At 40.3% G+C, this 14,141-nt stretch overlaps 1 protein-coding gene across 1 annotated transcript in view; it reads right to left on the bottom strand.

The window, feature by feature from the left end:
• Positions 1-451: 451 nt before the first annotated feature.
• Positions 452-14,141, bottom strand: part of clint1a (clathrin interactor 1a) — a 146,513-nt gene continuing 132,823 nt past the window's right edge. Inside the window, exons 10-12 of the mRNA XM_052014074.1 lie at positions 7,766-8,031; positions 6,347-6,551; positions 452-1,505 (exon numbers count right to left, since the gene is read on the bottom strand). Of these exons, the coding sequence (XP_051870034.1) occupies positions 1,138-1,505; positions 6,347-6,551; positions 7,766-8,031 (839 nt within the window). The 3' untranslated portion in view covers positions 452-1,137. The remainder of the gene's footprint in view (positions 1,506-6,346; positions 6,552-7,765; positions 8,032-14,141) is intronic.

Here is a 14,141-nt window from a genome sequence, read left to right on the forward strand (position 1 = left end):
ACTACTGTTTCATAATTCAGCAGTGACCAAGGACAAAAAATATTTGTCCTTGGTCACTGCTGAATTAAGATGACGGGGTGGGGGGGGAAGAGGAGGAAGAAGAAGACGGGGGAGGGGAGGGGGGAGGAGGAAGAAGAGAGAGAGAAAAATGACAGTGTGCACTTTTCTGGAAGAAACTCAAAGCTCTTTTCCCCCATGTCACTTTGGAACCAAGAGTAGGTTCAGCAGAGAGGAACGTCTTGGGTACAGCACATCTGGCTTGTTTATGTGGCTGAGGGGTTGGAAAGGTTGCTGGGTGCAGGTGTGCTCTTGTGGAAAATGGGAACATTAACTTGACCATGATCTGTGCATATAATAACTGCTTGAGTTGCCCCTCCCCTTCCTCTGTCCTACGTTATGAAGCTGATAACTGTATTCCATCACCATTAAAAGAAAGGGGAAAAACAAACAATTAAAAGCTGCAACTACCACCATTTATTAATTATTAATAAAGACATTTGCATGATAGAAAGGATTTAATTTCATCTATGAAGACTGGAACATATCACCAAAACTATTTACATTCCAGTAATCAGGTTTATTATTTTTGGTACCTTAGGTAGACCTTTTTAATAGGTTTGCATTCATTTGTTACATAAAGGATATATACACAATTGATTATCGAGCTGCTGGAGATTGATTGTGTCCAGGTAGAGGTAAAGAACAACAAAACTTAATGATTCTAGTCTGGAATTTAATGATTTTCTTGGGAACCTGACTCAAAGGCCATTCAGATAGGTACAAAATTTTTTTGATATGAACTGCTTTTCCTAATCCATGTAATCCTGCCTGGCCTTTGATTTCAATAAAGTTAAAATTCAACAAGATTTAAAAAGGCTTTCAAGGTGTATCTCGCAAACAAGATGCCAATGAAAGGGACTTTACTTCAAGAACCTCTGTTAGGAACAGACATACACATTTCATAGCACAGATCTTGCCAACTACTAGATTTCTCCCAATACAAAATATGCCATATTCTTCACAAAACTTGTTCTTTGCAACTATAAAAATTTAAGACAGCCTATCTTCATGTGTTTCAAGTACTATTTTGTGCAGCCTTCACACCTTCATCTAGATAATGGAGTCTTTCCAGCCTTCTCATTTGCTAAAGTTGGCAAAATTGGCAAAGGCATCTTGCTTGGATTGCACCATTGCAGGCGTCATACTGGCATTGAGACCCATGGCAGGAACACCCATGCCCATGGAACCCGTCATGGCCATGCCAGCTGGAGCCATTCCCATGTTCATTCCCATCATTCCTTGGTTCATCATACTGCTCTGAGGAATACCCATAGGATTCATCCCTACAGCACCAGTCCCCATCATGTTTTGCATCCCCATGCCCATAGGCACATTGTTAGCCATCAAAGATGTTCCTGGAGGTCGTGGAGGCATCACACTGGTTGGTGAGTTAATGGATATGGAGGAAAAGCTCTGGGCCATAAGGTTCACAGGTTGCTGTGCACCTGCAAAAAAAAAAGTACAGATTAGATTTTATATATTTTTTTTAAGAAAGCTCCTCTTTTTATTTTCTCTTCCAATGCAGTTAATTAATGATAGGATGCAAATGCATGGATGGCAAGCCTCTGGAGGTTGAAGGTCTTCTAAGTGGATCAGTCCAGCTTATTAACTGTGGGAGATGCAGTCAACCCCAACTCTGCCTTCATATGAAATCCAAGGCTCACTGGAAAGCAGTTAAGGTATGTACCAGTTGATTTCCCACCACATTCCCAAGTCATACTTCATTCAAGGCTCAGAGCACCAAAGCCAATTGCAACAAGCCCAGTAGCTCAGAGATCTAAATTCCTGTTTCATCTCTCACCACAACATTCCAACTTGAAGAAATCTTGAAGCAGTTGTAGCATTGCCTCTGGACCCAAAACCTGAAATTCCCCATCTAATATTATTGCAGAATGAACCTTTAATTCAAGAACGACAGCAGTTTGGAATGGCCAATCATTGGCACATGACTTTTGCAAATGGGGTATAAATATAGCATTGTTGGTGATGCTCTCCAGACCAGAACTTTTTTTTCTTAAAACAAGAAAAATGGTCATTCAGCCTGTTGAGATTGGCATTCACCTTATTAATATACTGAACCTTGGATCTCAGCAATGATTGGGCACCAATCTGCTGTGTCCTGGAAGCTGTAGCAGGTAGGATATCTCCCCAGCAGGTACAAGGAAGATTTTTTTTAAAATCATAACACTTTCATGACTTCAAGTTATTCCAAAATTGTCTATAGCCAACTAAGTACTCACTGAAATGCTGTATCTGCATTAATTTGAAAACACAACAGCTAATTTGCACAATGCAAGCTTCCACAAACAGTAACGTGACACTTACCCCAACAATACACTAGAATGCCAAGCTAGATTCATGTGTTCAAGTCTCTAGAATTGGACTTGAACTTGCCACCTGCTCCTTCTGACACAAAAGCTATGGCCAATGTCTATAAACACACACAGTACTCTCTTAAAATTTCAAAGCTTACTAAAAAAGCCAGAGAGATAATAAACATTTTACTAAATCCATTATCATGAATGTATAATGGATAACAATGAGTTTGATTGCAAATGATAATATTATCTCTATTTCACTTGCAAAGTTGAGCATTTGTCCCTTGTAATTTTTTTTAATGTGTTATTGAGATACAGACATTACTAGCTATGTCAATATTTATTGCCCAAACTCAATTGCTCCTGAACTGAATGACCTATTATCTTTGTGTTTCATAGCAGACTGGCCAAGGATAGCAGATTTTCTTTCCTGAAGAAAATTAATGAATCAAAAGGGTTTTTACAATAATCTAGAAGTTTCAAGGTCACCATTACAGGTTCATTTAATCACAAACTAAAATTCCCCTGCTCCATAGAGAGATTTGCCTCATGTTGCCAGATCAATACTACAGGCTCCTGAACACCATTTCAGTAAATTAACCACCATCTCATTGAAATTTGTAATTAGAGGGTACAATGTCCACATTTATAATGCTAATTGTCCATGTAAACATGTCATAATTACAATGTTCTGTCAATAGTGACACTCTCCAGTTATGTGTGACATTTTGAATAGGCAGCTCCTATTATGAGGTTTAAGATTTTACCAGGAAAGCCCAGATTTTAAATTCATTATTGATGTTTACATACCCCTACAGAAAAAGATGCAACAAGATGCAAACTTCTTCAACTAGCATACATTTATCCAGATTAGCTTAATTTTCTCTCCTCTTGTCAACTTTTCTCCCTTTCTGCCTAGAGGTGCTCGCTCCTTGCTTCGTGTTGGCTGCCTTCAACCACCTTACCCAGTGACTAAATACCAGTGGAGCAACTGCAAGGCCACATTGGCAGGAAGCTCCAAAGACAGTGCACATCAGCATCCAGGAGCAAGAGACAATGCTCCAGGGCAGATCTAAAGTCTGCTTTAACTTCCAGTAAGGAGAGAGGTGCCCCTGCCTGATGCTTTTTCCAGCTCCTGAAGCCAGATCTTTGTGACAACTGTAGAATTCCCTAGTACTCAGTGATTGGTTAGTTTAACTCCATTGGGACGATTAAACCTGTGACTTTTCTAAGCTTCAGTTTTCAGCATACATCGCCCTTAATCAATTAAACCACTGGGGGGAATTGAACTAGCTAACAAGCATTTGAATTAGCTGTGTAAACCTTCACTCATTTAAATGTTCTGTGCTGGATTAAGATGAGATCAGTGTTATCCAACCAGCACCTGTTAACTGCATTGGGAATAAATCAATGCCCCTAAATCACTAGTATTGAAGAAAATGTTTATAATAGGAACCTGCAGTGAATCTCCGCATAAATGAATTATTTCCTCCATTATGGACCATCATGGATGTAGCTAAGAACAACTTTGTGACCTTGATGGGCAGAGAGGAGGATGCTACCGCTGGGGTCTCCGCAGAGGATAAAGAGAAAGTACTAGGGAAGGGTAGCTGTACTTAGCAACCTAGGATACAACCTATCTGGACTTGGTGATTTTATCTGCTGATTGAAGCAAATTTCAGCACATTAGCCACAAAAAAAGACAAGACGAAACTTTAAATAAATGTGGCATGTAATTAGGATCCTGAATGCAATGTGGTGGTCAGTGTGGCTGATCAGTGGGGGTGTGAGATAGAGACAGGAGATTGGAGGGGAGAGGGCAGTTAATAAAGAAAGAATAATTTTTTTAAAATGTGAAATTAAAAAGCCAACTAAATAATAGCCTCAAAAATTTGTATAGTTGTGGGGGGAGACTGTGAGGTGGAACCTGCTGAATTACTCTAATGACCTCCTTCCACATTGTAATCTTTGCAATTCTACAAATTTACCATCTCAGGTGTGTTTTGCAAAAAAACATGTGCTTCAAATAGTTGAAGCACTCATTAACAGGTCCAAGAGTCCCTGTGGATGGGTTTTTGCACGTTATCACTAAAACAATTATTGAAAACAATTCCTTTGCTACAGTATTGGCAACTCTGTAGACCAATTTAGAATCACACATCTGCACTATGAGGTGAGAAGGAACCAAAAACTAGAGGGCATATGTTTATGGTGAGAGGGGAAATACTTAAGAGACTGGAGGGGCAATTCCTTCACACAGAGGGTGGTGCGTATGTGGAACGAACTGCCAGGGAAAGTAGTTGTAGCAGGAGCAATGACAACATTTAAAAGATATTTGGATAAGTACATGGATAGGAGAGGTTGGGACAAATATGGGCCAAACATGGGCAAATGGGACTAGCTTTGATGGGCACCTAGGTTGGCATGGATGAGTTGGCTGATGTGCCCGTTTCAGTGCTGTATTATTCTACGAGCAATATCACATTACAATGGTGACAAAGCACAGATTTTTTGGGTTTTAAGTATTGGCTAAGGGCTTTTGCAGGCTTTCATTTAGCCTCCTGCATGCACTGCTTTTGATCACCAATTGTCAGGAAGAATTATATTGAGAACATTTAACCACAATATGTATAGTAGATAGTAGCTACAAGACTCTTTGAACTTCAGCACCGTGGCTCCAACTTATCTTGGAAACGTGAGTATCCTCTGGGCATTTATATGCTCTTAACAGCACCTGCAGTATAGTCCAATCAGTTAATCATTTTGTAGTGATTAAGGACGTAAAGTTTGTGGTTGGACCAGAGACCTTTAGGGCAGCCACTGAAGTCAATGGAAAATGCAGACCTCCGCTCAGCTGGCCCTGGCAACACATTTGGTAAAAAAAACAATTCCTATGGAACTTGGGAATTCTTGATGGAATAGTTCATTAATAGCAACTTTACATTCTGAGTCTAAGATCTAGTCCCCAACAAGTAATAACAAAGGGATTATAAAGGGTGCAAATAAGATTTATAGCTATAATTAGAGCCCCAGTTGAGATCCTAGTAAATTAAGTTTTTGCCTTCGTCATTGTAATTCTTTTACAAATGATTTACAAAAAAATGACTCCCAGTGAAGCAAGGAGTGGAAATGATAAGCTTGACATCACTTTTGGTACAAGACTTGCATTTTTTTTTAAAATAGCAACTTACACCAATCATGTCAGATCAAGCTGTATCATTGCAATTAATTATTTTTCAGCTAGTGACAGCAATATGGACAATATAGTGACAGAGAAGTTTATTCCATATAGCCACCAAAACCACATTTCTGTGAGAAGCTACAAGTCTAAGCCCACCCTTTCCATTAACAGTTCCACCTTGTCCAAAGCTCATCAGGGTTGTGGTTAAGAACCTGCTTTCAATACAGCAATGCTTGATCAGAATGCAAAACTCAAAAGAATGATGGAAGCAGTTTTAATTGTAACCTTCCAAAGAAAATTGGATTAAAACACTTCTATCAGTGACCACACTTCAGAAAAGGCCTTCATTGGCTGTACAGCATTCAGAGGTATCCTGGGGTCACAAAGGTTGAATCATGCTGGATCCGGCCCACTGCCTGAGCTCACCAGCCACAATGCCTTCCTGCTCTGCTCTTATCCAGATACATTGGACTGGCTAAGCTGATCCTCCATACCAAAGATTCATCACCAAAACAGAATAGGCTGTGAGTAGGCTTCAGATGGCACATCCTGAAGCCTTTCCTCCAGAACACCAAAGGTGGCCTTTTCATAGACAGAAATGAAAGGTTAGACGTGCTAGTATCTGATCCACTGCTCATCTGACTTTCAGATGGAGCAGAAGTCAGAGACAAGCTAAAATGCCAGTTATAGTTAGCTAGCAATTCCTTACGGAACAGCTCACTAAAGGCAAGTATATTAAATGTTTATTAAATGCATGCAAGTTTTTTTTCTGGTTTCTAAGCCTTACCTTGCTGCTGCATCATGGTGTTTAGTGATGGTTGCTGGGGTTTGGGAGGTTGCATGCCAGGTGTGAGAAAGTCCAGACTGATGTTAACACTTGGATCTGACCAGGTGGAAGGCAAAGATGGCTTGACTGCTTTCTGGTTCTCCTGCATATTCTGTGTGGGGATTGCATTAGGCCTTGACAAAGGCGTGGGTAACATCTGCAAAGGCTGAGAAAGAATATTAGTTTGTTAACTACCACAAGACACTGAAAACTGGATGCATCTTTCCCCTCATCTTTCCTCCTTGATCTCCTCACATACTGCTAAGTGTCCTGGCATTTGTAGTACTAAGTGTTACAGACTAGAAAAACCTAGAGTTAACATCCGATGTACGAGTTAGCCAATCATGCAGTTCTGTTTCAGTTGGCTTCAACAGGATCCTCACTTTCCCATTCTGTTCCATGGGCTGTGCCTGGAAAGAAATGTTGGGCAAGAAGAATTTTGAATTGTTTCTCACTATTGCTTAAATATACCCATGAAACGGAGTGAAGTACATACAAGGAAGCCTACAGACATTTGGTGAACTGTAAACCACCTGAAGTCAGCACCTCAGGGAGAGAGGAAGGAGAAGATAAACAAAAAAATAAGCAATGGACAAATGCACAAGTTAATGGCTGAAATTATTTTTAAAACCTTCACAAGTGTCCGATTATTTAGGTGGTGACTCCAATGTCACTGCTCATCTTCACTTGGGTCTGTGAAACTCTCTACAAAATCCTACCCCTCCAGTTTTTCTCTCTCTGCCAAGTCCCTTATAAATATATACAGAATATATTTTAAGTCCTGTACATTGCTTCCATCTTTCATACAAAAATCACAAAACATACATTATAAATACAACATTATTAACTAGTTCACCATTATTTCATTCTAGTCTTTCTAGCCCAGTGTTATTACAGCTCAAAACATTCAGCTCAGCTACAATTCATACCTTGTTAATGCACCATCCCATATAGCATTAAGCAATGCAGTCTACTAGGTTCAGAAGAGCAAAATCTGACAACTTTAAGATCAGAAAATGCTGTAAATTCACCGTAGATCCACTAATCTCAGCAAGAAAAGGAAAGATTAACCATTCAGGTAGACATTCTCAGAATAGGGTAATATCAAAAACTAAGGCCCAAATTGTCTTACCTACATTTCCTGACTGATCTGTGTGTTTTACCTTTCAGATCCCTGCATTTCTTACCTCTAAGTACTCCAAGCATTTTTCACAGTTCTTAAACAGTAACATGATGACAATTACACTTCATGGAAATCCAAATGTTAGCACTTCAGAACACTTCTGGACGTGACATTTCACATTCAATCATAAAGTGTTTGGACTAGACAGATGAACTCATCTACATGATTCCAACAACTAGTGGCTAACTTGTACTTACCTGGGATCTGGATATGGACATACTGGTACCAGTCATAGCTAAGGTGTTGGGAGCTGACATAGCAAAGTTCATACTCTGAGATGAGGTCATGGTCGACTGCATACCAGCATTCAGATCAAACAACTCCATGGTTGCTGCAGGAGGTTGGACAACAGCATGCTGCATGTTGTTGTAAAGGTCCCCACTTGACATACTGGCCTGATTGGACTGGGCTTGGTTGAAGGCACTCCATTCACCAAAATCAGCACTGCTACTAGACGATGTGCCTGCAGGAAAGATAATAGTGAGCAAGCTTAGCAGTGCAATGAACCAGAATCAAATCAGACTTGACATGTTCATGTCTCCAGATGACATTTCTTCCAGACCACATACTTCTGCGTAGTTTTTTTTGCAGTTTTAGCAAGGCAGCAAAATATTGTGTCAAAGCTATTATATTTATCACACTCTGACTTAAATATTTAGGGAAGTTAATTTTTCTCCTCCTTACACAGCCAATAAATGGCAAAACTATTTCTTAATTTTAGGTGAATTAGTTTCTACTTGTTTAATATGGCAAATTAATAGTTATACTTTTGTTTGAGAATAATGGATTACACCTCATTACAGTAGGAATGAATGCCACTCTAAATTCCATTGTCAGATAGTACGTTAAATTGAACCCATCTGCTTGATCTTATAAACGTTATCTCATGGTAATAATTTTAAAGAGCAAGGATCTCTCCAGATATCTAAACATTTCTCTTTTATACACAAGTGCCAAGGATAGATTATTAATCCTAATTTCTATTGGAAAGTTTACTATGCATCAAATAGCTAGCAAGGAGCTGAACACTAGCTCTAATGCACATTGGGGAGGAAGAAGCAAAGAGATTGTGACCAAATTCAAACATACTTGGGGTTAGTATTTCAGTTACAAAAGACATCACTATTACTACAAGAAATTCTGCACTATTGAAATAAACACACAAACTAGTTGGTCTGAGAGTGAAATTTCCATACATCTCCAATAAGGATTTTCATCCAAAATATGGACTGGACAAGACTGTCAGCAAAGCAATCCCAATTACAAACTACCAGCTCATAGGACTCCAAAGCTAAGTAACACAAAAATCATTCTTGCAGTGTTTGTCAGAGTCACTTTGCTACAGATCCAGAGTCTTTGTTCCCAAGTAATTGCAGGTTAAATTGCTGTTAATTTTATTAACAGCTGCAGAAAAGGCTGGCCTGAACCATCCACCCATTTAATAAAATCTAAGGGCAAAACTAGTAAATTAATCAAAAATGAAAACAACATCTGCTACCTATCATTTTCTGACAGTATATTTTATATGGAATTAAAGCCCTAAAATGTTCTTACCCCTCAAAATAATTGCTCAGGTTAGATACAGCTCTTTTGAGGAGTGTCCCTGTGAAGTATCTGCAGATCATTCAACTACACACAGTTGGACAAGTCCAAATTAGTCTCCACCAAATGTCCATCTGTACGCAAAATTCAATAAAATCCAACACAAGAGGCTTGACAGATGCTTTGTTTTATTCTCCTTAATCCAGAAACATCCAGGCCAATTGTAACAGCCAAAGTTGCACCTATTGGAGCTTGATTTGGTGAGGATGTATCACATGTGGGATCTTTTCCATATATCTCTGTATAACCTCCAGGGATACATTTAAATGGAAGAGTCTAAATTAATTTTGTGGGGGCAGAGTGAGTGAAGGGGAGGAAGGAGGAAATTGAAAGACCCCGAAGTATTACATTTCTGCGAGCCTCTTGGGAAGTAAACATTTGAACCAAGTACTCTTAAAAGCATGCAACAAATAAGCAAGTGGAACCTCTGCTACCTGGGCTGCAATTATCCATTGTCCTGAATATCCACCAGTTTTGCAGATTGAAGGTTTGTAAAGATGCCAAAACTCAGTATACTTTTGTTATTTGTCTTGATTTTTTTCTTGTCCTATGCCCAATCTTGTACTATTCATCCAAGAATTAAATTCATGGACTCTTGATTATTTGTCAATTCCCATCATGGAGGACACACTGGAGGTACGCCAAACTTTAAATGAACAAGAAAGCTGCACTGTGATCAGTGGAATCGAATACTGCTCAATTATGGATGCATTAGTTAGCATCCACAGCTGCTTGCTTAAAAAAAGTTTCAGATGCTTCGAGAGGCTTCATACTTTAAATCTGACAGCTTCAAATTTGGCACAGCATTCTTATCTGGAAAATGTCAAGGTGCTACTGTGATTCAGTGATTCATTGGTTGAGCTTTAGGCTCAATATTAAAGACAAATTTACGGTACAGGAGAATTTTCAGCTCCCTGTACATGCCAGCATTTTCTAACAGCAGTGTCCCATATCGCTGGATATTCCTTTGCTTTAAATACATTTCCTTTAAAACATCCAATAATCTCTATTCACTGCTCCCTCTGGCAAAGTTTTTCCACATTTCAATATACAATTTTAGTTTCATATTTCACTGAGTTCCTCCCACCCCATTTGTACTAAGCATATGGGATGCATCTACTTTCTTTTAAGGGTAAAAGCTATCAATTGCTGCAATCATGTGGAATAATCTCCAGGTATCCTTTTCAGAATACCAGACATTTTGAACTTACTATCTTTAGACACTTGGTATGATGAAGATCAAATTCTCAAAGTGACAAAGCTACATTTTAGGTAAAATAAAGAGGCTTTCCCTTTCAAAACTCTTCATAAATCCAAATACCCATGTTAAACAGCATCAATATCTTGATGACGACAAAAAGTGAAAAATATTACAATGCACTTAAGATGACAGTTATTCAAGAAGTCTAAATCACAAGATCAATGACAGGCAAGATCCTTAGAAAATGACTGCAGAACTGAAAGACTTCATCTGAGTGTCTTATGGATACTTCATTAAAAGGCAATGACACAAGTGGCCCAAATGAAGATTCCATTACCTCTGAAGACACCTTACCTTGATGCATACAAAATACATTAAAAGGATAATTGAGCAGATATTCTAATTTCATCAAAATCATAACCTCCTGTTCTATTTGAGAGTAAACAGAACTTTCTGTTCTTGTTAGCACCCTCAGAGCATTTGACTTTATCAACAGCACAATGGTGACACTGTGCATTATTGGTTTAATTCATCAGTACACAATTATTTGTAATAATAATTGATGTGGAGTAAGTTGATCATAATTCTTGATAATAAAATCATGGACTGAGGTAAAAGTAGTCACAAACAATAGTCAGATTACACTGTAGCTTTTCTAGTCAGACAAAAACATCTTTCCAAATAACTTCTATATCCTCCGTTTCTCAGCTCTTGCCCTTCAGATGGACTTAGAATCAGACGAAAGTACAATTCTGATGATGTATATTGAAAGATTGTTATTTGTAATTTTTTGCCTGACATGCAGTTTAAAAATCAATGATGTTTTTTATACAAGCATGAATATCAAGATCAAGAAATTGTTTTTCAAAGTTATACAGATGACCGGATTTTCAACTTTACACTTTACAATTAACATAGAATCATAGAACAATACAGCACAATACAGGCCCTTCGGCCCACAATGTTGTGCCAACCTTTAATCCTCGCCTAAGACTATCTAACCTCTACCTCCCCATATCCCTCTATTTTAAATTCCTCCATATGCTTATCTAGCAACCTCTTGAATTTGACCAGTGTACCTGCCTCCACCACCACCCCAGGCAGCGCATTCTATGCCCCAACCACTCTCTGGGTAAAAAACCTTCCTCTGATATCTCCCTTGCACTTCCCACCCCACCCATTACTTTAAAGCCATGCCCTCTTGTATTGAGCAGTGGTGCCCTGGGAAAGAGGCACTGGCTGTCCACTCTATCTATTCCTCTTAATATTTTGACACCTCTATAATGTCTCCCCTCATCCTCCTTCTCTCCAAAGAGTAAAGCCCTAGCTCCCTTAGTCTCTCCTCATAATCCATACTCTCCAAACCAGGCAGCATCCTGCTAAATCTCCTCTGCACCTTTTCCAACGCTTCCATATCCTTCCTATAATGAGGCGACCAGAACTGGACATAGTACTCCAAGTGTGGTCTAACCAGAATTTTGTAGAGCTGCATCATTACCTCGCGGCTCTTAAACTCGATCCCACGACTTATGAAAGCTAACATTCCATAAGCTTCCTTAACTACCCTATCCACCTGCGAGGCAGCTTTCAGTGATCTGTGGATATGAACCCCTAGATCCCTCTGCTCCTCCACACTACCCAGAATCCTGCCATTAATCTTGTACTCCGCCTTGGAGTTTGTCCTTCCAAAGTGTACCACCTTGCACTTCTCCAGACTGAACTCCATCTGCCACTTCTCAGCCCAGCTCTGCATCCTATCACTATCCCTCTGCAATCTTTGACAGTCCTCCACACTATCCACAACACCACCAACCTTTGTGTTGTCTGCAAACTTACCAACTCACTCTTCTACCCCCTCATCCAAGTCACTAATAAAAATCACGAAAAGCAGAGATCCCAGAACCGATCCTTGCGGGTCACCACTAGTCACAGCCCTCCAATCTGAATGCACTCCCTCCACCACAACCCTCTGCTTTCTACAGACAAGCCAATTCTGAATCCACACGGCCAAGCTTCCCTGGATCCCATGCCCTCTGACCTTCTGAAGAAGGCTGCCATGTGGAACCTTGTCAAATGCCTTACTAAAATCCATGTAGACCACATCTAACTGTACTACCCTCATCAATCTGCCTGGTCACCTCCTCAAAGTACCCTATCAGGCTTGAGAGACATGATCTGCCCTTCACAAATCCATGCTGGCTGTCCCTGATCAGACCATGATTCTCTAAATGCCCATAGATCCTATCTCTAAGAATCCTTTCCAACAGCTTGCCCACCACAGACGTAAGGCTCACTAGTCTATAATTCCCTGGACTATCCCCACTACCTTTTTTGAATAAGGGGACAACATTTGCCACCCTCCAATCCTCCGGTACCATTCCTGTGGACAATGACGTCTCAAAGTTCCTAGCCAACGGTTCAGCAATCTCCTCCCTCGCCTCGCGGAGCACCCTGGGGAATATTCCAATCAGGCCCTGGGGACTTATCTGTCCTAATATTTTCTAACAGCTCCAACACATCCTCTCTCTTGATATCAACATGCTCTGGAACATTAATCTTACCAACACTGTCCTCAGCGTCATCAAGCCCCCTCTCCTTGGTGAATACTGAAGAGAAGTATTCATTGAGGACCTCACCCACTTCCACAGCTTCCAGGCACATCTTCCCATCTTTGTCTCTAATCAGTCCTACCTTTACTCTCGTCATCCTTCTACTCTTCACATAAGTGAAAAATGCCTTAGGATTTTCCTTAACCCTACTCACCAAGGCCTTTTCATGTCCCCTTCTTGCTCTCCTTAGCCCCTTCTTAAGTTCCTTCCTTGCTACCCTATGTTCCTCATGAGCCCTATCTGATCCTTGCTGCCTACACCTTATGTATATGCTGCCTTCTTCCTCCTAACTAGATATTCCACCTCTCTTGTCACCTATGGTTCCTTCACCCTGCCATTCCTTCTCTACCTCACTGGGGCAAATTTATCCCTAACATCCTGCAAGAGATCCCTGAACAACGACCACATCTGCATAGTACATTTTCCTTCAAAAATGTCATCCCAATTTACACTCGCAAGCTCTAGCCTTATAGCCTCATAATTTGCCCTTCCCCAATTAAATATCTTCCTGTCCTCTTTCCTCCTATCCTTGTCCACGACAATGCTAAAGGTTATGGAGCGGTGGACACTGTCCCCCAAATGCTCACCCACCTGTCACCTGACCTGGTTCATTACCTAATACTAGATCTAATATGGTATTCCCTCTAGTCGGCTTGTCAACATACTGAGACAGAAATCCGTCCTGGAGATACTTAACAAACTCTGCTTGTCTAAACCTTTGGTACTAAGCAGGTGCCAATCAATATTTGGGAAGTTGAAGTCTCCCATGATAGCAACCCTGTTATTCTTGCACCTTTCCAAAATCTGCCTCCCAATCTGCTCCTCAGTATCCCTGCTGCTACCGGGGCGCCTATAGAATACTCCCAGTAGAGTAACTGCTCCTTTCTTGTTCATAACTTCCACCCATACTGATCTAGAGAGGATCCTTCTACATTATCCACCCTTTCTGCAGCTGTAATAGTATCCCTGACCAGTAACGCCACTCCTCCTCCTCTTCTCCCCCCGCCCCCCCCCCCCCCCATCCCTTTTAAAACACTGAAATCTAGGAATATTCAGTATCCATTCCTGCCCTGGTGACAGCCAAGTCTCTGCAAGAGCCACAATATCATAGTTCCATGTATTTATCCAAGCTCTCAGCTCATCACCCTTATTCTTGATGCT

This window comes from Pristis pectinata, chromosome 4 (assembly GCF_009764475.1).
Source record: "Pristis pectinata isolate sPriPec2 chromosome 4, sPriPec2.1.pri, whole genome shotgun sequence".
Taxonomy (NCBI): Eukaryota; Metazoa; Chordata; class Chondrichthyes; order Rhinopristiformes; family Pristidae; genus Pristis; species Pristis pectinata.